Consider the following 26,498-nt stretch of genomic DNA (forward strand, 5'->3'; position numbering starts at 1 on the left):
GAGGTTGGCAAACATGGTGTCACTGTTTAAGAAGGGCAGTAAAGACAAGCCAGGGAACTATAGACCGGTAAGCCTGACCTCGGTGGTGGGCAAGTTGTTGGAGGGAATCCTGAGGGACAGTATGTACATGTATTTGGAAAGACAAGGACTGATTCGGGATAGTCAACATGGCTTTGTGCATGGGAAATCATGTCTCACAAAGTCGATTGAGTTTTTTGAAGAAGTAACAAAGAAGATTGATGAGGTCAGAGCAGTAGATGTGGTTCCCCATGGGAGACTGATTAGCAAGGTTAGATCTCACGGAATACAGGGAGAACTAGCCATTTGGATACAGAACTGGCTCAAAGGTAGAAGACAGAGGGTTGTTTTTCAGACTGGAGGCCTGTGACCAGTAGAGTGCCACAAGGTTCGGTGCTGGGCCTTCTACTTTTTGTCATTTACATAAATGATTTGGATGCGAGCATAAGAGGTACAGTTAGTAAGTTTGCAGATGACACCAAAATTGGATGTGTAGTGGACAGCGAAGAGGGTTACCTCAGATTACAACAGGATCTGGACCAGATGGGCCAATGGGCTGTGAAGTGGCAGATGGAGTTTAATTCAGATAAATGCGAGGTGCTGCATTTTGGGAAAGCAAAACTTAGTGGGACTTATACACTTAATGGTAAGGTCCTAGGGAGTGTTGCTGAACAAAGAGACCTTGGAGTGCAGGTGCATAGCTCCTTGAAAGTGGAGTTGCAGATAGATAGGATAGTGAAGAAGGCGTTTGGTATGCTTTCCTTTATTGGTCAGAGTGTTGAGTACAGGAGTTGGGAGGTCATGCTGCGGCTGTACAGGACATTGGTTAGGCCACTGTTGGAATATTGCGTGCAATTCTGGTCTCCTTCCTATTGGAAAGATGTGAAACTTGAAAGGGTTCAGAAAAGATTTACAAGGATGTTGCCAGGGTTGGAGGATCTGAGCTACAGGGAGAGGCTGAACAGGCTGGGGCTGTTTTCCCTGGAGCGTCGGGAGTTGAGGGATGACTTTATGGAGGTTTACAATATTATGAGGGGCATGGATAGGATAAATAGACAAAGTCTTTTCCCTGGGGTCAGGGAGTCCAGAACTAGAGGGCATAGGTTTAGGGTGAGAGGGGAAAGATATAAAAGAAACCTAAGGGGCAACTTTTTCATGCAAAGGGTGGTACGTGTATGGAATGAGCTGCCAGAGGATGTGGTGGAGGCTGGTACAATTGCAACTTTTAAGAGGCATTTGGATGGGAATATGAATAGGAAGGGTTTGGAGGGATATGGGCCAGGTGCTAGCAGGTGGGACTAGATTGGGTTGGGATATCTGGTCAGCATGGACGGGTTGGACCGAAGGGTCTGTTTCCATGCTGTACATCTCTATGACGCTATGACACTTCAATTTTTAGATATGCATAGTGCAGCTTCTGGCATGCTTTCTTGCACTTTTGTTTTGAATCTGGATTGATCCCCTGGCTCCATGTTATTTGTGCAGTTGCAGAATGAACATAATAAGGTTGCAGATTGTGTTGAAGTACAATTCTGTTGTTGATGGCCTACAGCACTTCATGGATGCCCAGACTTAAGCGACTAGATTTGTTTGAAATCTATCCCATCTAGTGTGATAGTGTCACACAACACAATGGGGGGTATTTAAGAGAGAAAGATAAGTTTTTGATTAGTAAGGGAATCGAAGGTTACGAGGAGAAGGCTGGTGAATGGGGATGAGAAATGTATCAGCTATGATTGAATGGTGGAACAGACTTAATGTATCGAATGACCTAATTTTGCTCCTATGACTAATGGTTTTATGGTATTCTCAATGTGAAGATAAAACCTGGTCCACAAGGACTATGCAGTACTCACCTCTGCCAAAGCTGTTGTAGAGAGGTATATCTGCAGTGTCAAATTGGTGAGGATGAGCTGAACTATGTTTTCAGCTATGTCCAGCAGCTATGCCCTTTAGGACTCAGCTAGCTCAGGCAGTGATGCTGTTGAGATGTAAATTTAAGTCCCCCATCCAGAGAAGATCCTGTATGCTTGTCACCCTCATTTCTTCCTCCAAGTGGTGTTTTGACAGTAAGAATTACTGACATCAACAGAAGAGGAGTTGTACATGATAATCAGCAGAAGGTTTCCTTGAGGAGAAAGTGAGGTTTGCAGATGCTGGAGATCAGAGCTGAAAATGTGTTGCTGGAAAAGCGCAGCAGGTCAGGCAGCATCCAAGGAACAGGAAATTCGACGTTTTGGGCATAAGCCCTTCATCAGGAATGAAGGTTTCCTTGCCCATGTTTAACCTGGTGCCATGAAACATTGAGTTCCAGTCAGTGTTGTGGACTCCTAGAACAATTCCCTACCAATTGTATACCACTGCATCCACTTCTGGGACTGCAGTTGGGAAAGGACACAGCCAGGGATGGTGATGGCAGTGTCTGGGTCACAGCCATGTTCATGGAATCATACATAACAGACAATATCAAGCTGTTGTTTAATTCGTCAGTGAGTCAGATCTCCAATATTTGGCACAAATCCTCAGAAAGGAGTACTTTGCATGCAACAGGGCTGTGTTTTCTATTGTTGTTTCCAATACCTAAATTGATGGTTGTCTATCCAATTTCACTTTGTTTTGGAGGCTGGAGCCGTGTGTTGGGTTCTGCCCTCATTAAGGGTGGGTACGTTCGTGGAGTCTTCTATTCTGGTTATTATTTGTCATTATCCATCATCAATTAGACCTAGTTCTGGCAAAAAAGCAAAACTTAAATCTGATCTGTACTCTGTAGATCACTCATCACCATCTGTAGCTTCCATTTTTAGCAAGAATGTATGCCAAATTGGCACCTCCTCTTGAGTATACCTAGTACTGCTCTCGGTATGCTCTCTTTGTCTTATATCAACCTAGATTGGTCTCTTGACTTGATGATCATGGTAGATGGGAGAAACATCAGGCTGTAAAGTTTACAATTTATTGTTGCTCTTAATCGTGTTAAGTAATTAAAGTACTATCCTTCCATACTATTAGTGACAACTATTGAAACAGTGAAGGTCCAGAGGCCTGATGCCTCAGTTGGAATAGGATACCACATATGGTACTGTCCATCTTAAAAAAAAACAGAATTTGTGTGCCTGTGGACTAGGTCCCTATAACCAAGCTTGTTTTGTATCTAATAGTGTTTCGAAATTTTTTTTAACACTGTAACCATACTTCGAGGCTTAAACATTGTGACCCCTCAGTGAGATTTGAGAGTTGGATGTGGAGGGCCTTTGTAAGTGGGGGCCTGTATGTTAGCATGGGATGGCAGCTTTATCACTCAGTCAGAGCTCAGGATGACCATTGTTTGGAACCCCAGAATTTCATCTTACCACTGCACTCGGGGTCCAAGCCCTCAACTTTTGGGAAGCCCTAGTATACAGTCTATATCTTTCAAGAAATGAAAACCCAACAAGGTGGACAACTTACACTGAAGTATCTTCTGCATGAAGGAGCATACCAGAATTGTAGTCAGGAGAGAGGAGGCCCTGCAAAGGAGTCAGAAAACCAGCTGTATTCCATCAGCATGAAGAACAGTAAACCTTTTCACTTAATGCAAAAAACATGTTGAGTTTTATTTTATTCATTGTGTCTTTGCTCTCTTTTTGTGTATAGAAACAGCTATAGCTGTTCGCTATTACCCCTCTGGCACAATCCCTTCTTCAATGGAACATATTTAAACTAATGCCTCTGCCGCTTACTCCCTCGTTTCCTGAAGTATGTGTGTATGCCGTAAAGACCTTAGTTTTGGGGGTTTGTCAACTATTTTTTCTCATTCTATCCCAAGTGTATTTTTTTAAGCTTATCTTGCTCTATGTTTATATGTTTTATAGATTGTTTTGTTTTAGTTCTTTATTTAGTACAGTAGCTTGATTTTGTCTTTTAGTGAATCTTCTTCAAGCTCCATTGATTATCCTTTTAATGATATTCAATTTTTTTCTAATGCTTTTAAGTTCTTTCCCCACCACCCATGTTTACCTTGTTTAATTTCATCTTCATTTCCTTATCATTTGTTCATTTTCGATCTATTAATTTAGTCTTTAGCCTACTCTCAATCTTAGCATTAAACTTTATGGTGTCATTGCTACTGCTGTCCTATTCTTTCTTCTGTAGTCTGTTCTCGTTCATTATTAGCTCTCCTTTGGTGGGTTAGTTATGTACTGAGTGAGAAAGGAGTCCTGTGAAAACTCTGTACCCTTTTCTCCTATTACAACCTCTTCCTGCTAGTTTATCTGGGGAATAGTTGAACTATCTCATGATGACAAATTCTATACTGCTATGAACATTGTTGATAATTTTTTGTCCATTCCTGTTCAGCTACAGTTGGGGTGGAAGTGGGAGGAATGGGTGCTGAATCTGTTGTCATTTTTTTAAAAACTCATCCATATGGATTCTGTAGTTGCATTTTATTTGTTGTCATGCCCTATTCTTCAGTACCTTTCCTCTAGTGATGATGATGCAACAAAATTTGGTCAAGTAAATAATCTATAATTCATTGACCTATGGATCCTGTCCACAAATTGGCTGATTTTGAAAATTGCCCTGTACCACCAGTTTGTTATTTTAATGATCACTTTTTAAGAGATATTTTAACATTGTTTGCTCTACAGCTGTATTCACTGTCTGACCAATTATATTATCCTTTTACTTTGCTTTTTCCTCTCTTGAAATCATAAAGTCACTTATTGTGTAGAAGGAAGCTATCTGGCCTACTTTGAGGGAATGTTTAACAATGGTGTACAAGATTATGATTGGGTTAGAAAATATAGCTGAACAAAAACTGTTGTTACTCGCTCAGTATGGAATAATCTAATTAGCGCCATTTTGCAGCTCGATTCCAAGTTTATTTTTTCTTAACCAGTTTCCTTTTGAGGTCATTAATGGCATTTAATTCCATTACTCTTCTCTCCTGGGTAGTGAGTACCAGATACCACTCACTGACTTTTAAAAAGTCATTCATCACAATTCTCTAGTATAAACCTTAAAACTGTGCCTGCGTCATTATAATGTAGGTAATTATAAGTGTTTGGATAAGGTGGGCCAGGAAAGAAACAGTAATAACTTCTATCAAGTCTTTCTTCCACTTCCAAAAATTAAATTTGATTATTCAAGCATGATCTGCCTTTTAAAATTCTGTGCTGGATAATATTGACTAAATCAAACATCTCCCAAGAGTTTGTTTTCTTTTCCTGATTTACTTTTAAAGCTTTACTCCCAACGGTTAAACTAACTACCTATAGTTGTGAAAATTGTCCTTGCATATTTCTTGAATCACAGTGCCACATTGTCCACTCTCTCTAATTGTTCAGCATCTGCCTCTTTAACTAGGAAAGATTGGGAGATTATGACAAGTATTTTTGTTATCTGAAATTCCACTTCCTTTAGCATCCTGGGATACAAGCTATCCAGACCAGGAACTTCTCCACTGTAAGCGTAGCCACCCTTTTCAGTAGATCTGACTTCTCAATTATTACCTCTGAAATTTTACCTCTATCATTTTGGGTTCTCGTAATATTTAGTCAGATTTCTCTTTCTTGGTCAATGCTTAAGCTAAGTACTCATTAAGTATTCTTGCCCTGGCCATGTGGATAGATATGGGATTCTCACAGGACCCACTCGACCCCTTGTTACCTGTTCAGTATTTACATGCTGGTGGGAGATCTTTTATATAATTCTTTTACTGTTGAAATTTCAAGCAGTTTTCTTCCTCCTTATTTGTTTAAAGTCTTGGTTATGGCCTTAGATTACATTTCTGTTGGGACCAACACAGTTCAGGTACAGCCTGTCAGAAGAAGACAGTTCTTTCCTTTCTTGATAGTGGATACTGTTCTTCATGAAATGAAAGCATTCTTTCTCATGTTACTTGTTTAGCTACATGTTCATTTTTCTGAACAGCTGTGTCTGCACAGCAATTTGCTGTGGTGCGAGTAATAATTATATGATGATCCGTGAGATGCTGCTTTTTAGTTTAGCTCCCGATTTGTTTGTGGCAGGGTTCTTCCTTAATTTTTCCGATGTCAACTGTTCTGACAAAGTGTAACAGCTGGATCCTTCCCTGCCTTTTCAAAATTCTTTACCAACTGTTGAGAGTATCTTACTATTTTTTCTGGCACCCAGTAGAAAACATGATCTTTTGTAGTCTTGTTCCTGATTTGCAAATACTCAACATCCCCATTTCTTCTCTCTCCCTCCCTATTATGCATGCCTCACTTACCTTATTCTCCCCTCTGGAGTGAATTGTTTAATAGTTCCTCCTCCATGTTTCTACCTTGGGCTTCAGCTTAACATCTCTGAACAGCAGTGTCTTGAGGTAGATACATTTGTGGTAAATGTGAAAATTCTGGACAGTCTCTTTGTACACAAAATGCAGTCCTTATGCATTTCTTCATGTCTTTTTGAATTAGTAGATCTATTTTATGGATTAATTGATATATTTGGCTATCATGAACAAATAGAGTTCTAATAAATGTATGGATTAATCAAAAAGATGGATTTAGCTTGTTAAATTGGCAACTAGTTACTGAGCAATTATTATCACCCTTAAATGCACATAGAATGTAATCACTTGCCTTGCTTTTCTTTGACTTGCAGTTCCTTGCAGTAGTATTGTATTGTTAATATGTTTAACAAAAAAAAACACAAGATAATAAACATGCAAGAATTTCTTGATATTTGCCTATTTATTTACATCAGTTACCTTGGACTTTGTTACTCCGCTCAAAGTGTTGTCACTTTTATTTTCTCCAGTGAAGTTATTTAATTACTGTTGGACTTTGGTTAGAATTACTTTTCTCACCGTGTACACTGAATTCCCAATCATTGCCACATTCCTGTTACTATTCAGTTCACCAGCTACTCTGATTTCTGTGTTAGTGGGTATTCCTCTAATTTACTATTATTGTCAACATGCTAGTAACAACTCATCAGTCAAGAAGCACAACAGCTTCAGTTAAGAGTTTAATGGTTAGTGAAATGTCAACTAACTTGTGTCTTTTGATCTATTCATTTGAATGTGTGATACCATCAGTCATGCTAACATTTACCACAAAAAAAATTCCTTTCAAAGGTAGACAAACAAGGGTTCCAAATTATTTGTAGAACTGAATTCAAGTGTCAATTGATGCATCTATGATATACTTCAGTCCGCTCCCTCTGGTATCAGTGTTGAGAGTGTGTTGCTGGAAAAGCACAGCAGGTCAGGCTGCATCCAAGGAGCAGGAAAGTCGACGTTTCGCCCACATTCCTGATGAAGGGCTCCAGCCTGAAAAGTTTTTGTAATCAAAGTAAAATAGTCAAGGGCAGAAATATACTTAATGCCATATATAATTGAAGGGCACTCTGTCTCTCTACTTCACTGCCAGAGTTTCATTGAGAATCAAGTGTTGAACTGATTGGGCTATACCTAATCATTGTACCTGAAATTTTTAAACTCAAACTTCCCTTTGATGCACCCTTCCCACCCTACTTCCTCATGCCCCCAAAATAAGTTCTGACTACTATACATAACAATATTTTCTTTAATAATTGTTGTGTGCACCTGCAAATACAAACTCAGTCATTTGATTTGGAGGTGCTGATGTTGGACTGGAGTGTGCAAAGTTAAAAATCACACAACTCCAGATTATAGTCCAACAGGTTTATTTGGTGTTTGTGGAGTATAAATAGTAGGACACAGAATTTATAGCAAAAGTTTACAGTGTGAAGTAACTGAAATTATATATTGAAAAAGACACTTGTAAACTTTTGCTATAAATTCTGTGTCCTATGATGTTATACTCCACAACTACCTGATGAAGGAGCAGTGCTCCGAAAGCTAGTGCTTCAAAATAAACCTGTTGGACTATAACCTGGTGTTGTAGAGATGACCCAGATATTTATAGACCAGTGAGCCTTACATCTGTTGCAGGAAAAGTTTTGGAAAGGATTATAAGAGATAGGATTTATAATCATCTAGCAAGCAACAATTTGATGGGAGATAGTCAACATGGTTTCGTCAAGGGCAGGTCGTGTCTCACAAACCTCATTGAGTTTTGTGGGGTGACAAAGCATGTGGATGAGGGTAGAGCAGTTGACGTGGTGTACATGGATTTCAGTAAAGCCTTTGATAAGATTCCACATGGTCGGCTTTTGGAGAAAATGCGGAGGCATGGGGTTGAGGGTGATTTAGCAGTTTGGATTAGAAACTGGCTTTCTGTAAGAAGGCAGTGAGTGGTGGTTGATCGAAAACATTCAGCCTGGAGTCCAGTTATTAGTGTTGTGCCAGAAGGATCTGTTTTGGGACCACTGCTGTTTGTCATTTTTATAAATGACTTGGACGCAGGCATAGGTGGATTGGTTAGTAAGTTTGCAGATGACACTAAAGTCGGAGTGGTGGACAGTGTGGAAGAATGTTGCAGGTTGCAGGGGGACTTGGATAAACTGCAGAATTGGACTAAGAAGTGGCAAACGGAGTTCAGTGCAGATAAATGTGAAGTGATTCACTTTGGGAAGCAGAATACTATGTCAATGGAAATATTCTTGGTAGTGTGGATGTGCAGAAGGATCTTGGTGTCCATGTACATAGATTCCCGAAAGTTGCCACCCAGGTTGACAGTGCTGTTAAGAAGGCATACGATGTATTAGGTTTTATTGGTAGAGGGATTGAGTTCCGGAGCCATGATGTCATGCTGCGATAGTATAGAACGCTAGTGCAGCCTCACTTGGAGTATTGTTTACAAATCTGGTCCCCCCATTACAGGAAGGATGTGGAAGCACTGGAAAAGGTGCAGAGTAGATTTACCAGGATGTTGCCTGGTCTGGAGGAAGGTCTTATGAGGAAAGGCTGAGGGAACTTGGGTCCAATCTCGTTAGAGAGAAAGCGGCTAAGAGGGGATTTAATAGAGACATACAAGATGATTAGAGGATTAGATAGGGTTGACAGTGAGAATCTTTTTCCGAGGATGGTGACATTGGTTGAACGAGGGGCGTAGCTGCAAATTGAGGGGTGATAGATTTAAGACAGATGTCAAAGGCACCTTCTCTACTCAGAATGCCCTGCCTGCCAATGTAGTTAACTTGGCCACATTAGGAACATTTAAACAGTCCTTGGATAAGCGTATGGATGATGATGGGATAGTGTAGGGGATGGGCTCAGATTAGTTCACAGGTCAGTGCAACATTGAGGGCCGAAGGGCCTGTTCTACGCTGTGCTGTTCTTTGTTCTATGTTGTGTGGTTTTTAACTTCTATCATTTGAATTTGGTAAAGTGTAAAAATTATTCATAATTCAAGAAGATGGTATATTTTAGTTAGAATCAATGGTATATTTTAGTTAGAATCTATGTTCAGTTACATGTCTTTTAGACCATAAGACAAGAGCAGAAATTAGGCCATTTGCCCCATCGAGTCTGCTGTGCCATTCGATCATGACTGCTTTCCTCCTGTTACGTTTGGTCCCCTTGGCAATCAAGAACTTACTTATCTCTATTTTAAATACACGCAATGACCCGGCCTCCTGTGCCAGTGAATTCCACAGATTCACCACTCTCTGGCTAAAGAGGCTTCTCCTTATCTTCATTCTAAAGATCTTCCCTTTAAAAGTTGTGTCCTTAGGCCCTCTTCTCTCCTGCCATTGGAAACATCTTCCCAATGTCCACTTTGTCCAGGCTGTTCAATATTCTGTAAGTTTCCATCAGATTCCTCCTCATCCTTCTTAATTGCATCGAGTATAGTCCCAGAGTCCTCAAACGTTCCTTATATGTTAAGCCTTTTACTCCTGGGATCATTCTTGTGAACTTCCTCTGGACCCCTCCAGGGCCAATACATCCTTTCTTAGGTATGGGATCCAAAATTGTTTACAATACTCTAAATGTGGTCTGACCTTAGCCTTATAAAGCCTCAGAAATATATCCCTACTTTTTTATTCTAGTCCTTTCGAGTTGAATGATCTTCCTAACTATACTGACTCAACCTACAAGTTTATCTTAAAGGAAACCTGGACTAGGATTCCCAAATCTCTTTGCATTGCAGATTTATAAATTTTCTCCCCACTTAGAAAATAGTCCATGCCTCTGCTCTTTCTACCAAAGTGCATGATCTCATATCTTTTCCCATGTTGTATTTCATCTGCCACTTCTTTGCCTCTAGTTTAAATCTTTCTGCAGCCTTCCCACCACCTCAATACTGCCTGCCCCTCCACCTATCTTCTAACATCTGCAATAATTCAGCGCATGTCTTTGTTGTAAATCCAGACGACATACCTTTCACATAACTGAACTAAAGGTATGAGCTGAGATAGAATGACATTTTGAAGAATTGGCAATGACTGAACTTGCAGATCCTGTTAGAAATTCTTGCCAGAAACTCCTTAGCAGCCTTCTGTGAAATGAGATTGTATGTACTCTTTTATATAGTATTCCTGTTCTTGAAAAATACGTCACCAGAAAACTGATGTGAGGTGAAATGTAAACTGATTAGGAGAGACAGAGTTAGAAATATTGTTAACTTTGTCTTTGATATTAGGCTGCATGCTTAGCTCATTTAAGAAATGCAGAGTTATGATTGCAACTTTTCGAAAAAGGTTTCATCTGGTGATCCAATCAATAGAAATTCTTTGCATTTCATTTTGAATTACTTTATTGGACAGTAGCATCGAAATTGTTTAGAAACTGCCAAGTACATATGATATAGAGTTTTCTAATGAAGTTCTTTAACGCAGAAACTATCATTTTTTAAAACTGGGATATTTCACACACTGCTACTAAAAAGGGTCTGCTGATACCACCCTGGCCAGCCTCCAGCTTCCAACTTCTAAAATCCCTACTCAGGAGCTGATAGCAAAAAGATGACTGTATTCAATCTGTTTAATGCTTATATTTTGGGGTTTTGTCTGAGGTGTTCATTCTTTCTCCCAATCCTGCCATTCCTCTATTTCCTTTCTTCTAGTTTAAGTTAGGAGTTGTTTTTTAAATCACTTACCTGTGGACACAAACAGGGATTCAGCCTGTTTGAGGTGGGACAAACACAAACATTGCTTGCACCCAGCTGACTCATGAAATGGGATAATAACTGAAGCTGTGAAGTGAGCAATAGTTCTTCCTGTCCACTCACCCTGCTGCTATGTACTGGAATGTTGCTATTCACAGATGTACTAATAACGACTGCTGAACCGTTAGCAAAATAAATTATTTTCCTGCTAGGATATGGCGAGTTTCTGTCTGTTAGCTTGAATTTAAAAAGAGACAGAGACAGAGGAGAATGCAAACACTTGGGATGCTAAGATTTTTCCAGATGATGTATCACTATTGGCAGAAAAACTGCAAATGCACAGAAATCAACAGCAAAATGATAAAACATCTCATAAGGTTTCTCTAGAATGAAACAAAGATCAGTTGAAACTGATTAAATCAGGGGTGGCTCAGTGGTTAGCACTACTGCCTCACAGTGCTAGGGACCTGGGTTCAATTCCAGCCTTGGGCCACTGTCTAAGTGGAGTTTGCACATTCTCCTCATGTCTGTGTGGATTTTCTTGGGGTGCTTTGATTCCCCCCCACAGTCCAAAGATGTGCAGGTTAGGTGGATTACCCATGGGAAATACAGATTAACAGGGATAGGGTAGAGAGGTGTGTCTAGTTAGGATGCTGTTTGGAAGGGCAGTGTGGACTTGGGCTGAATGGTTTGCTTCCATACTGTAGGGATTCTATGAAATCAAATTTGCAAGCATAGATACAACTGATTACAGGCCACTTCACTTATTTTATAACTAGAATATACTGCAGCACTAATCGTGGATGAATTGGCAAACCAGTTAGTAGTCAAATGTACCAGATTTAAAGAAATCTTATCTGACAAACATCTGATTGTACGAATCTGTTGTATCCACAATGATATGTCACTGAAACCAGGAAACAAGGACTACAGAGAAGAAACTTGACTATTTTGACATCGGCTTATTTTAAAATTTCAAACTTGGGTTTATTGTTATTGCTGACAAGCATGTTATTTATTAACAATGCCTGGTTCATCTTGAAATGGTAGAAGGCCATGTTGAATCAGTGTGGTCTGACAAGCTCTGAAAAAGTGTTTCAAAATATTGGGCCAGCTGCAATGAAAGAATAACAATATGGCCAAGTTGGGATGGCTGGCAACTTGGAGCTGGAATTCCCATGGGAAGTGAAGGTTGAGAGTTTTTAGGAAGTTGAAAAAAAGCTTGATAAGTTCTTCCAGTAAATCCAAGTAAATGCATAATAGGGGAAGAAAAGAGAGTAGGTAGACTGAGCCAGCTGAAGAAGCCTATGTGTTCAGAATAGAATACTGAATGCTGAGATGGCAGCCAAGAATAACCTGTTAGATATTGAGATCACCTGGAGGGAATAAAATGCAGCATCTTGCCAAAATTAAATGTGTGAAAGACTGCTGGCTGTTCGGCCTTGTGTGCCAATTATACAGCATGACTCTCAGATACAGAATTTTTAAAAGGTAAAACTAATTTTAATGAAATTTTTAATGGCATTCTCTCAACGTCTGTTTGTGGGAGGAGGTGTTAGAAATATTAGAATTGTAGTGTTGAAGATTGAGAGCAGATTCTTATTAGAAAGTTTTGGCAAAATTGTATTTTAAATTTACTGATTGCAATGAATCGCTTTAGAAAATTTGTTTCGTACAACCCATCTTGCATACATACAACAGAAATATCTGTATAATGCTTCAGTTTATCACATAGAGAGATGAAACGTATGAGGGATCATCCCACCAATTTTGACATGGTGAGAAGTAAACAGAAATAATATCTCCACTCTTTTATAAATTTTCGATCATAGACTGCCCCTTTCTCTTCATTCCCCAAAAAAGAGGTTTCCTGACACTTTTTTTGTTTTTACAGCTTCAGTACTGATTTAATTTTTGAAGCATATTGATCTTGGTCAGTAAAACCATAACTAGGATTTAAAATGAAAGTATGCATCCAGATGCAGAAATTTATCAGTAATAGTCAGTATAGTGAATCATGTACCAGAAGTACAGGTTTGATTATGCTTATATTTGAATCTGGATCGATTTTTTTGGAAGGCTATGTTAAATTAAATGCTTTGTTAATAGAGCTGTGAATGAGCTTGCTGATCTTGTACACGTCATGTTGCAACATTCCTGACTCCTCTTCCCTGCGAGTTAATAAATTTTTCTTTCCTATACAAGATGAAGATTTTGTTGAATGCTGAATTATACTGATTTTAGCTTGAAGAACTTTGAGACGATAGTATGATTGACAGTTAGGTCTGAGGTCTGGTTGGGGAAGAAAAAGGATTTGGTTTTTGTACCTACTTCTGATTGCTAAAGCCTATTGAAATGTTGCACGGATTTGAGTGAAGTTGCAATCTGATATGATCAACTTAAAACATAAGCTGGAGATTTCATGTCCCTTCTGAATGACATGTTTTGGGGCAGGATTTGCATCTTCAATGTATGATCAGGCAGAAAAATCAGCAACCTCTCCTCCAAACATAAACAAATAATTAAGTGTCAAATGAGCTTGTTAAAAGCTTAATTCATCCCAATTTATGCTGCTTGTGACATCATATGATGTAGTGAGAACTTCAAATGCTTTTTTAAAATACTTAAAATGACAAAGAAATGGGGAGGTGCTTTCTTCAGAGTGCCCATCAGGAGCAACCCCTGAAAATATCTCCTTTCCCTCCCTTCCTGCTGAACTGCCTTTTGAAATCCATCTTTCTCTCTCCCCCCCCCCCCACCCGCAAACACACCCACCACAATAGATCACCATCACAAATTGCCAAAAAAAGCCCCATTGAAAGCCTCTGGACTTGCCTCGACCTGGGGTTCATGGGGCCTCTTGCATGGATCTCTCTGCAATTCCAGCAGTGCCCATTACTGAACTGGAGCATTGCCAGGTCTTTTGAAGCTGTCAGCCAACTGACTGGAAGCTTCAGAAGATGGGACTTCCTCCACCTGAGGGGTGGGAAAGCTTCTAGAACCTTATTCAGTTCAATTGGTGTGTTTTATGGCTCTGGGAAGGCCTTTAACTGATTCATTTGCTGACTACCAATTATCCTTTCCCATGTACTTTCTGTAGTTTATCACTCCATGCTTCATTCTCCTCACATGCTGTTGTGTACTTTTAAACACGTTATATTTTTTCAGGTTTCCAGCATCTGCAGTATTTTGCTTTTACAGTACTTATTTCCCATATTTAATATCTAACCCTCTGTTTGCCTCCTGATCATGTGTCATTGCCTCTATTAAATGTCTAAAGCCTCTTTTCTCCCCCCTCCCTGCCTGTATTTGATTCATATAATCTATCTAATATTGCAAAACTTTATTTGCTATTTATCACCATTTGCCACTTAGTTAAAATATTTTGATATTTTCTAATCTCCCTGTCCAAGGATGTAGATGAGGTTTAAACCTGAGCCTCCTGGTTCAAAGGTAAGGACAGTACTACTGCATCACAAAAGCTCTTTTTAAGTCATAAGCTGATAACTACAGCAAGAGAAACAAGTCATTTAGGACTTAAAAGGGCAGACAACATATCCTTGAACCAATAAGACTTGAAGATTGAGAAAGGAAAACAAACTTAAGACAATATAGCAGGTTCCTTGGCCCACCAAGCCTGTGCCAATTCCAATTAGAACTGCTATTGATTGTCCAAATGTGGTATCTATTTCTGTTCGCCTCCTGTTCATGTATCTATCAAGGTAATATCTTAAACGTTGCTAATGTGCCTAATTCCACCACCTCCACTGTCGCTGCGTTTCACATCACCCTCTGTGAAAACTTTTCCCTGCACTTCTGCCCTCTTATCTTGAACCTGTCCAAGCTTGTAGTTGATGTTTCCACCGTAACCATACTCGAATAATTTTGTAGATCTCTATCGGGTTGTCTCTCAGCCTATGTCTTTCCAGTGGAAACAATCTGAGTTTTTACAAGACATTGGTTAGGCCACTTTTGGAATAGTTGTGCGCAATTCTGGTCTCCCTGCTATAGGAAGGTTGTTGTGAAACTTGAAAGGGTTCAGAAAGGATTTACAAGGATGTTGCCAGGGTTGGAAGGTTTGAGCTCTAGGGAGAGACTGAATTGGCTGAAGCTATTTTCTCTCGAGCATCAGAGGCTCAGGGGTAACCTCATAGGTGTTTACAAAATTATGGGCATGGCTAAGGTAAATACTCGAGGTATTTTCCTCAGGATAACGGAGTCCAAAGCTAGAGGCCATAGGTTTAAGTTGAGGGGGAAAGATTTAAAAGGGACTTAAGGGCCATCTTTTACACGCAGAGGGTGGTGCATATTTGGAATGAGCTGCTAAAGGATGTAGTGGAGGCTGGTACAATTACAACAATTAAAAGGCACCTGGATGGGCAAATGAATAGGAAGGAGTTAGAGGAATATGGGTCAAATACTAGCAAATGGGACTAGATTAATTTCGGATATCTTGGTAACTATGGACGGGTTGGACCAAAGGGTTTGTTTCTACGCTATACGACTCTGACTCAAACCTTTCCTCATAACTAAACTCCTCTAGACCAAATAATGTCCTGGTAAACCTTCTCAGCACCCTCGCCAAAGCATCCACATCCTTCTGGCAGTGTGGCAATCAGAACTGCAAGTAATATTGCAAATGTGGTCTAACCAACATTTTGTATATGTGTATCACAACTTGCCAACTTTTATATTTGACGAAGGCACATATGCTTTATGCGTTCTTGACCACCTTTTATCCTTTTATGTTGCTACTTTCAGGGATCTGTGGACCTGTGTGCCCAGATCCCTCTGTATGTCAATGCTGCTAATGGTTTTGCCATTTATTGTATAGTTTGCACCCGAATTTGACCTTACAAAATGCATTACCTTGCATTTGTCCGAATTAAACCCCATCTGCCATTTCTCTATCCAAATCTGCAATCTATTTATATCCTGCCCTATCCTTTGACAATCCTCCTCACTATCTGCACCTCTGCCATTTTCAGTCTAGCACTTACCTAACTTACTGTCAGGCTCACACCTCTTGGTTTCAGGTTGACTGCAGAAAACTGCAACACAGAGGATTTTGGGGGTCTTCATGCAGAAATTTGAAAAGGGTAGTTTACAGGTTCAGCAGGTAATTGAGAAGGCAAATGGAATCTGTCATTTATTTCAAAAGGAATGGAATGTAAAAGGAGGGAAATCTTGCTAAAATTATAGAAGGGGCTGAAGTCAATAATTAAACAAGTAGAGGAAACCAAGTAAAAATTGCAGTTAAGATGAGCAAGCAATTCCGTGACTAAAGGGGGCTTTTATAATTTCAGTGCCAGATAGGCTGTTTGACAGTAATTTACAAATATCCATTAAAGTGGTACCTGCATGACCAATTACTAGTACTAAATGCATGCAGGTTTAGATCCTATCTACCCTATGTAAATGAAATTTCATTTGATTTGATTTTGGCAACCAGATAGCTTTATGAGAATAGCACTTTAATAACTTTGGAACGGTGCAGCTTAGACAACTACATTTGGATTTTCTCATTTCACCACCTCTCCTTCCAATTACTATGCTATTTATGAGTAAATTATGGAGAGTGCCAGTATCCTCTTTTTTTGACAGCAAAACCTTTCCAATGTGTTTCTTATTAGTATGGCAGGTGGGTATAAGGGGTGTTTGTCTATTCTGGCATCCAAAATTGTTCTGTTTGGTGTTTTAGCAGTATCTTGGTTGTGGGGTAATTGACTATTTGACACATTCATACTTGGGTAACAAAAACCATTGGCTATATGTCCTTTGCTGCTACAAGTGCAACTGTACACCAGCACATAACCAGACAGGAGAGGTAAAGAGAAGAATTTGGACAAGGAAATGTGTTGGAATTTGGAGTGCAAGACAGCAACGTTTGCAGTCTGTATCTTCAGTTTAACATGGGTGGCTTTATTTTCCTGATCATTTTGGCATTTTCTAATCTGTGTGGTATTTACTTTCTATATTTCTCAGCCTGTTATCTCACAGTAGCTTCCTCATGACAGCAACAAATTATTTGCTGAAGCCTCTGATTTCATTTCAGGAATCTGAAGATCAGAATCCTATTGTCTAGGTCACATCATATCAGTACTCTAGATTTGGTAGGAGGCAAAATTGGTCTTATGGTAGGACTTGTACACTGGAGTTTCCAATTCTTTACAAAAATTCAGATAATTTAGCTATGTGGATGATCTTTTCAGATTGTTTCAATAAATGTCATTATTGGAATAGTACTTCTAATTTTAACAGAGCATATTTCTAATATAAGTTACATCTTTTCAGGTTGCTGAAATGAGAAGTACTTTAAAGGCAGACCATTACATTTGTAACAAGCTATTTTTAAAGTAACAGAATGCAGCAGACCTCGAAAAATGAGCTTGGGTTTTATCTTCTGAAATGGGGCTTTAATGGAAATATTTGCCATTTGTGAAGCTTTGTGAATATTGAAGCAATTTTATTCTGTTTGCAAATATTTTAAGATGTTATTTCTGTTGCTTGAGGCTATGTGGTTTCTATTAATTACCCATATTATTAGAAGAAAAATAAGGAAAATATTTTCCAGAACATCAATATGATGCTAATCCTCAGGATTAAAATCATCATTCATACTTTTTTTTAAATTGAGGAAATTAAATTGATTAATATTTCAGTCATTTAAGAAAGCTCTTACACATGGAACTTCTGTGCTCTGCTACTCAGTCAGAATTGAAGAATTACATTTTTTTGAGGAATTCTGTTGTATTCAGAGTTTCACACTGGGAAGTGCAGAAGTGCAAATAAGAGGAATGCATCTTATTTGGAAGCTGAACAAAGTGCAAGGGGGTAAACAGCACGGTCTGAATCTGTTATTTTTGGACGTGATTTGAAATGCTACTGTTCTTTTTTTTAATCAACATGACTGTTAACTTTAAAAACAGTTATTGAAATTAATTTGTTAAAAAGTTTTTATCTCTTCATTCTGCAGTTTTTGGAGTTAGAAATATGTTTTCTTGGTTTTATTACTACTTGATTTTAAAATGCACACTTCAAACCCCATTTTGTAACCTTAATTTTAATAAGGCCAGGTATTCAGAGTCCAAGTTAATACCTCAGTAGAAAGTGGATTTTTGAATACTCAAATGCCACATAGTTTTGTTGGATTTAGCCATCAAAAACTAATAAGGGACTTGACAAAGTTGTCTTTTCAGTATTTTTATACAGCATTTGTCTTACTTATTGTGGTTTGAATAGGAATTTTTAGGTGTTGCAGTTTTACCAAATTTTACAAAATCAACTATCAATAAAATAGATAAAAATACACTGGCATTCAAATGCTTGGGATATATTGATGTCTAAATTTCACAACCAAAAGTGTGACTAAGTTTGGCAAAGCCAATCAATCACTGTTCCTGGAAGGAGAAGAAGATAATGCTGTAAGTTTCTGACCAATTGATCACTGTTGTGCAGGACAAGCAGATGGACAAGGATTACAGCTTTTTTCTTCATTTGAGATTATGAGTAACATTTTATAATTTAAATTCAGCAAGATCAATGTAGATTATCAATCTCACCTGTCCACAAATGCATTGAGTATAAAATTTGAAAGTCATGTTGTGGCTGTACATGACATTGGTTAGGCCACTTTTGGAATATTGTGTGCAATTCTGGTCTCTCTCCTATAGGAAAGATGTTGTGAAACTTGAAAGGGTTCAGAAAAGATTTACAAGGATGTTGCCAATGGAGGAGCGCTTGAGCAATAGGGAAAGGCTGAATAGAATGGGGCCATTTTCCCTGTAGTGCCGGAGGTTGAAGGGTGATCTTTGTTTCTAAAATCATGAGGGGCATGGATAGTGTGTGGTTTAAGGTGAGAGGGGAAAGATTTAGAAGGGACCAAAGGGGCAACTTTTCATACAGAGGGTGGTGCATGTGTGGAATGAACTGCCAAGGAAATATTGGAGGTTGATACAATGACAGCATTTTAAAAGGCATCTGGATGGGTATATGAATAGGAAAGATTTAGAGGGACTTGGGCCAAATGGGACTAGATTAATTTAGGATAACTGGTCAGCATGGACGAGTTGGACTGAAAGATCTGTTTCTGTGCTGTACATCTCCATGACTCTGCAAAATGACAAAATTCACATAACATAACCACATGACCCTCTTCCAGCAAAGCTAAGGGGATGGAAGGAATGCTGATGTGTTGCAGATTGTTGACATGGTTCTATAACCTCTGGGCAAAGGGACCATTCTTGTATGTCTACCTAAAGTGTCACACATTGTTGTTCCATTCTTTTAACAAATGGTTTCTGTCACACTTATAAAGTCAGAGTTATACATCATGGAAACAGACCCATTGGTCCAACTCATTCAAGCCCACCAGATATCCTGATCTGATCTAGTTCCATTTGGCCCATTTTTCTCGAAGCCCTTCCTATTCATTTATCCATCCAGATGCCTTTTAAATGTTGTAATTGTACCTGCCTCCACCATCACTTTTTGGTAGCTTGTTCTGAACGCAAACCACCCTCTTTGTGAAAAAATTGCCCCCCAGGACCCTTTTTAAATCTTTCCCCCCTCACCTTATATCTAGTTAAAAATCACACAACACCAGGTTATAGTCCAACAGGTTTAATTAGAAGCACACTAGCTTTCGGAGCTAGTATGCTTCCAATTAAACCTGTTGGACTATAACCTGGTGTTGTGTGATTTTTAACTTTGTACACGGCAGTCCAACACCGGCATCTCCAATCGTGACCTTATATCTATGCCTTCTAGTTTTGCACTGTCCAAATGTGGGAAAAGACCTTGGCTATTCACCCTATCCATGCTCATCACTATTTTACAAACCTCTACAGGGCAACCTTGATTATCCAAACGTGATGGACGGGCACTATTTCGTTCAGATAATCGACTATTCAGTTAATCGATTTTAAATGCTTTTCCTCTGGGGCTCGGAGTTTTTAAAATCTGCTCCTCGTTCAGGAGATGCAGCAGCGCAAAGTGCGCGAGACCCTGCCCCCAACACTTCCCCCACCCCCAACCCCGTGTGACAGCTCCTCCGCTCCCAACAAACCCCCCGCCCCGAACCTTGTGCAACACCACCCCCTGCCCCGAACACCTCTCCCTGCCCCCATCCCCGTGCGACACCTCCCCCCGCCCCCAACCCCATGCGACACCTCCCCCATCCCCAAAACCTCCCCTGCCTCCCACATGTCCCTCCAACCTGTGCAACACCTATCTCTGCCCCCAACACCTCCCCCTTGTCCCAACCCTTTGTGACACCTCCCCCACTCCCAACCCCATGCGACACCTTCCCCTGCCCCCAACCCCGTGCAACACCTACCCCAACACTGTCCACCCATCCCCAACCCTGTGCAACATCTCCCCCACCCCCAACCCTGTGCAACACCCACCCCCGCCCCAAAAACTGCCCCCCACCCACTCTCCCAAGTCTGTACACACCCACCCCCTCTCCGGGGCAGCCGACTGGACACCAACAAGACTGCTACTGCCGCCTTTGTGGGTTAAGTCTCCAAATAGAGAGCACACACCCAGCCCCACACAACTTTTTACTGCAACTTCTTGACAGGTTCCACCTTTGCCCTGTACAGGACAATGTTGGAGAGATTATGTGGGGAAGGAGGGGGGGGTGTTTAGGGTACACCCTGTGTAGAACTCCAGCAAAAGTGTGGGACGAGAGAGCGGGCAGGCTGTCAGTCATTTGGAGACGATGCCTGTTTAATCACTGTAAACAAAAGGCGTGATCACTGTTGGAAACACGACTTTGATGTAATTTTTCCATCGGGACCTCGACATCTCCTTCGGATAATCTGATTTTCGGATAATTGGTATTCAGATAATCGAGGTTCATCTGTATAAGGTCACCCATTGACCTCTGACGCTGCAGCGGAAAGACGCCCCAGCCAATTCAGCCTCTCCCTTCAGCTCAAATCCTCTGATCCTAGCAACATCTTGTAAATCTTTTCTGAACTTCTTTCAAGTTTAACAAACTTCTCGTTGTATTGCAGCTTAAAAAAAGTGTTCGTATGATTTTATGATTCCAGCCCATTATGGGTTTCAATGAATAAATCAAATTCCAATTTTGTTAAATGATGTACATGCATTCATGTTGCTTTCTTCTTCTATGTGTAGTCCTAATCACTGATCTGGATATTCTGATGGACAGTCTTTTCTGCAGTGCAAACTGGAGTTGCAGGTCAGGATCCTGTGGAATTCCAAACACAGCTGACTCAATGGGAATTGTCTGGGAATCTGATGGCTAATTCCTCTGCATCTGGAACTCTCTGAAATAATCCTTAATATTTGAGAATTTAGAGGGTTACACTTTTTAAGTTAATTGTTACCTTGAGCAGTTAGATAATTAAAGACTTCAACTAACTCCTGGGTAACTATTAAGCTGAACTATTGCACAAAAACATACCATAAGTGATGGAATGCTTGCCTCGCATCCTAACCCCAGACTTGCCTTATCTAGCGTCATAGAGATGTACAGCACAGAAACAGACCCTTCGGTCTAACACGTCTATGCTGAGCAGATATCCTAAATTAATCTAGTCCCCTTTCCTCTAAACCCTTCCTATTTATATATGCATCTATAGGCCCTTTAAATGCTATAATTGTACCAGCCTCCACCACTTCCTCTGGCAGCTCATTCTATACAAATACCAACCTTTGAGTGAAAATGTTGCCCCCTAGTGCTCTTTTAAATCTTTCTCCTCTCATCCTAAACCTTTCCCCCTCTGGTTCTGGACTACCCCACCCTGGGGAAAAGATTAGATTAGATTCCCTACAGTATGAAACAGGTCCTTCAGCCCAACAAGTCCATACTGACTCTCCGAAGAGTAACCCACCCAGACCCATTCCCCTATCCTATATTTACCCCGACCTATGCATGTAACACCATGGGCAATTTAGCATAGCCAATTTACCTAACCTGCACATCCTTGCCTTGTGGGGAAAAAAACCCAGAGCACCCAGAGGAAACCCACACAGACACAAGGAGAATGTGAAAACTCCACACACAGTCATCCAAAGCGGGAATCAAACCCAGCTCCCTGGCACTGTGAGGCAGCAGTGATAACCACTGAGCCACTGTGCCAACACTGTCTATTTTCCCTAGACATGCCCCTCATGATTTTATAAACCCCTATAAGGTCACCCCTCAGCCTCCAATGCTCCTGAGAAAACAGCTCCAGCCTATTTAGCTCAAACCCTCCAACTCTGGCAACATCCTTGTAAATCTTTTCTCAATCCTTTCAAGTTTCACAGCATTCTTCCTAGAGCAGGGAGACCAGAATTGCACGCAATATTCCAAAAGTGGTCAAACCAATTCCTAAACTCAATGCTGACACAAGTAAAGGAAAACATACCAAACACTGCTTCACTATCCTAGCTACCTGTGACTCCACTTTCAAGGAACTATGTACCTGCACTCCAAGGTCTCTTTGTTCAGCAACACTGCCCAGAACCTTATCATTAAGTGCATCAGTCCTGCCCTGATTTGCCTTTCCAAATTGCAGCACCTCATTTAACCTTTCACAACAGCTGTTCAAATGTCAGGCTGAGCTGGTCAATTTACATCTCAGGACACAACACACTGACTGCTACAAAAGGGGGTGTAGTTTGACTTTCCTGCAACATAAGAACATTTGCTTTGTTTCAGTATACCCTGCTTTTGAAGCAGTCAGGATCGGAATTCCCAACTAGAAATGCAGACTTTAATAACACTGTACAAACTAGAGCAAATCTGACATATATCTGGTCCATTATTTGGTACTACTCTTAAAGTCAATGTGCATAAGCTATTCCTTTTTCCTTTGGGGATTTCTAACCTTATCTCCTGGAGTCTTCAGTTGCTTTACACACAACCTCCAACACCAAGGCCTTTGTATCTGTGTAGCTGGATTTTCTATACCTGCATGGTCCACACTTCTGTCGAGAGCTTCTGACCAGCTTTGGAATGAAGTTTTGCCTTTGGAGTACAGAGTTTGCCACCTTTCTGCTTCCACAGTTGTTGTTGTCTCCACTTGTTGGGAATAGCATTTCAGCTGCTGACTGACTGTCATCTTAAAGTGGTAATGCTGTTAAAGTCATAAACTAATTTGGTTCAAATCTGTTGCTGTCCTTGGTCTTTTGGATTTGTTCTACTCATGAGAGTCAGATCTGTACTGCTACAAGAATATGATATTTTCCCTGATGACTATTGCTAACATCTTGTAGAACTTGCCACTTCTGCCATTATGTGGTAACTCAGCAAATGTTTTTAGGTAGTTTGCAGTCACTAGACTGCCTTTTGATTTGGGTCAAACTAGTGATTAATGATACACAGTGTGTCACTGTAGAGTAGCTACAGAAGAGATACAGTTCTTCTTCAAATAAAAAGGTTTATTGTATGATAGAAATAAGTACAACTCCATTTGGGTAAGACATGACTGTTAGGATCTTAAGGAACTGGTAAAAATACATAACTTCCTCTAAAAGCCAGAGCAGAATGAGACACACTGGTACAATAGGTGGAGCCAATGTCACATGAACATTAACCCCTTCAGAACCAATACCTTTATAAAACAGTGGAAGTTTCACCCTAAAGAAATCGATGCTGCACCCAGCATAAAATTTTTTTGAGCAGCTGACTTTTGAGTTGGTGGATCAATCGACTTGTCAGTTAGCAGGGAGACAGAGAAAACCATGCCCTGTAAAATTCAGCCCTCTGAAAATCTCTCTCAAATTGTTTATGCTTTTAAAAAGTCTACACTAATGTGAGGAACAAGACGATGACCAGAGTGAGGGTAGGGCTGTTCAGGGATAATGGAGGGAACTAGCACCTGGAGTCAGAGGAAATAGGGGAAGTCCTTAATGCATACTTTGCTTCTGTATTCCCTACCGAGAGGGACCTTGACGTTTCTGAGGTCAGCATGAAACAGACTAATATGCTAGATAATCCTGGGAGTTACAGACCAGTCAGTCTAATGTCTGGGAATTACAAGTAAAAGACTCTACACAGACACTTCATCAAACCTACACTATGGGCACCAGCTAGTCATCTAAAATATGAAACACTTATGCTCTAGGCATGCAAGAACCCTAGTTATGTTTGTCCACTCATTCCATTTCTCAACATCTAGTATTTTACTTCACTGACCTACTCAACTGAATGTTAAATGGCATATTTTCTGCCTCTGTCATTAACTCTGGAAGTGAATTCCAGTGTCACAGCTCTTTGAGAAGTTAAAGTGTAAGAGGCTTATTTGGTCACATACCATTATACACAGTTGTCAAAATGTGACAACAGGAAGTGAACACAGACTTAATTCTTTCTGGAACATTAAAATCTTATGCATGGACAAATAGATAAGAAATTCCCCTTGTTGTTTTGAGGGAAAATAAACTATTATTTAACTTTTCTTTCTATTTCAGAAATTGCCAACAGATGAATGTTTCTTCCATGAAAGATTGGAGCCAAATAACTACAATACATATCGTTCAAAGAAATATGAAAGTTGGTATGTTGCTCTCAAAAGAACTGGACAGTACAAACCCGGACCAAAAACTGGACCAGGACAGAAAGCAATTCTATTTCTGCCGATGTCTGCAAAGTGCTCATAGTCTTTTCCAGCTGTTCCCAATTTATTTAAAAATGGCAATTTTGCAAACACAAAACTGACATGACTGTTTTATTGCTGTGAAAGGCACCAGTGTACACAGTATCTTGTCGCCATGCTCTCAAGTTGTTTTGGCGGTTTTACAAACTGCAGTAAATCAGCTGTGCAATATCACGCTATACAAAATGTGATTTTTAGTAAAATGTTATCACATATTTGTTTTTTGAAATCATGCAGAGTTAAACTCCAAAGTGTCCTGTATATAATCCCATATACTGGTTTATGTGGTAAATCATCAATGGTTAATTTTGGTTCATAACTGTATAACACACAGTAATTTTGATTTAGACTTGAGGTTAATGTTGTGATACAGTATTTACTTATCAAGTCATTCAAAGGGTTACATACACTATAATCCCAATAACTGTTGCATTTGATTCCCTGACACAATTTGAACTTGCAACAAGTCCACAATTAGAATCAAACATTTAGGTGTTTCAATTTGCCCACTGCCAGATTAAAATATTTCATTTTTAACAATATAAATTCAGTAATTCATTGGTTCTTTGTTTCATGTGCAGAGTCCTAAATATTTAACTTGGATGTATTGTTAACTATCCAAAAGGTGTTGTGGAAATGTAATGTTCATTTTTGGAATGCTGTTTTACTGACTTTTTTTGAATTATTAGCAACTTTTTCATTTTGTGTTTTACTTTGAGGACTGCAAAATAGATAATGGATTTTCTTAATTATGGGCTGGAATGATTTGAGGGTGACCAAAGAAAAGCAATGATCAATGTAGATTACTTAAATAAATATATGTAAATTAGGTTGGACTGGACTCCAGTCCTTTATGGCTAAGATCTTAATAACCAAAAATTACCTTAGCCATTAAATTAACTCAAAGTAGTGTGGATCAATATGTATTGAGTAAAACTAATGAACCCTACAGGATTATGTGCTTTCTGTTAGAGACATTGAACATCTCTCACTGTCACAGTCACAGTGTTGTGATAGTTTCAAATTATATAACTGATGCTCTGGACTGTGTGACACTGACACATTCAAATTTCAACAAACATAATGCAGCATTGATTGGAAATTAAACACAATCAGATCATCATAAATACAGTTTCAACTGGACACAGCTCCATGGACAAATTTTTTAAAATACATTCGCCTTTTCTTTCCCCTGCAGTGCTCCCTTCCCTTCCATTGTACACGTTATGAGGAGACTGAAGTAAATCTGCTGAGTTAATTTACTTCTGTCTCTTCTCCCTACCCATCTTAGTCAGGCATTTTGCATAATTTTCCCAACATTGATTTCATATGGAAAACATTATACTGTAGTCTGAAGAATGTTATTGAAGGTGATATAAAACAAATTGATACATTTATCATAAATTAGTTTTCATTTACCAGGAGCATTGTTTTCAAAGCCGTAAAAGTCCAAGGTGTTTGATGTGTGAAGCCATTATCTTAAGCCTCTGCCACAAACTCTGTTTGTTAATCACTGTTTGCATATCCGTTACTGGCCATTTGCTGAACTTGAGCCAGACTGTTTGCATTGTTATTATTTGACCATTTATCCTATTTGCCTCTGAGCTGGGCTACCAATCACATAACACCACCATCATCACGACTGCCTGTACAACATCTGTAATACAATTTGTTGTCCTTCCTGCTTCAGTTCATCTGTTGCTAAATCCCTCATCCATGTCTTAACTTCCAAATGTAATTGTGCAGCTATTCCAATTCTCTCTTGACAATCTCTCACCTTACACCTTTTTAACATTTAAATAATCCAAAACTGCTGCCTGAATGCTACTTTACACCAAGTCCTGGTTAACCATAACCTCTCAGGTTACTGACCAACATTGCT

General features: G+C 39.7%; 1 protein-coding gene across 1 annotated transcript in view; it reads left to right on the forward strand.

Annotated features, from left to right (window-relative positions):
* Positions 1-24,870, forward strand: part of fgf2 (fibroblast growth factor 2) — a 94,824-nt gene extending 69,954 nt beyond the window's left edge. Inside the window, exon 3 of the mRNA XM_060851672.1 lies at positions 24,432-24,870. Coding sequence (XP_060707655.1) covers positions 24,432-24,620 — 189 coding nt within the window. The 3' untranslated portion in view covers positions 24,621-24,870. The remainder of the gene's footprint in view (positions 1-24,431) is intronic.
* The last annotated feature ends 1,628 nt before the right edge of the window (positions 24,871-26,498 follow it).

The sequence above is a fragment of the Hemiscyllium ocellatum genome, chromosome 36, assembly GCF_020745735.1.
Source record: "Hemiscyllium ocellatum isolate sHemOce1 chromosome 36, sHemOce1.pat.X.cur, whole genome shotgun sequence".
NCBI classification, from domain to species: domain Eukaryota; kingdom Metazoa; phylum Chordata; class Chondrichthyes; order Orectolobiformes; family Hemiscylliidae; genus Hemiscyllium; species Hemiscyllium ocellatum.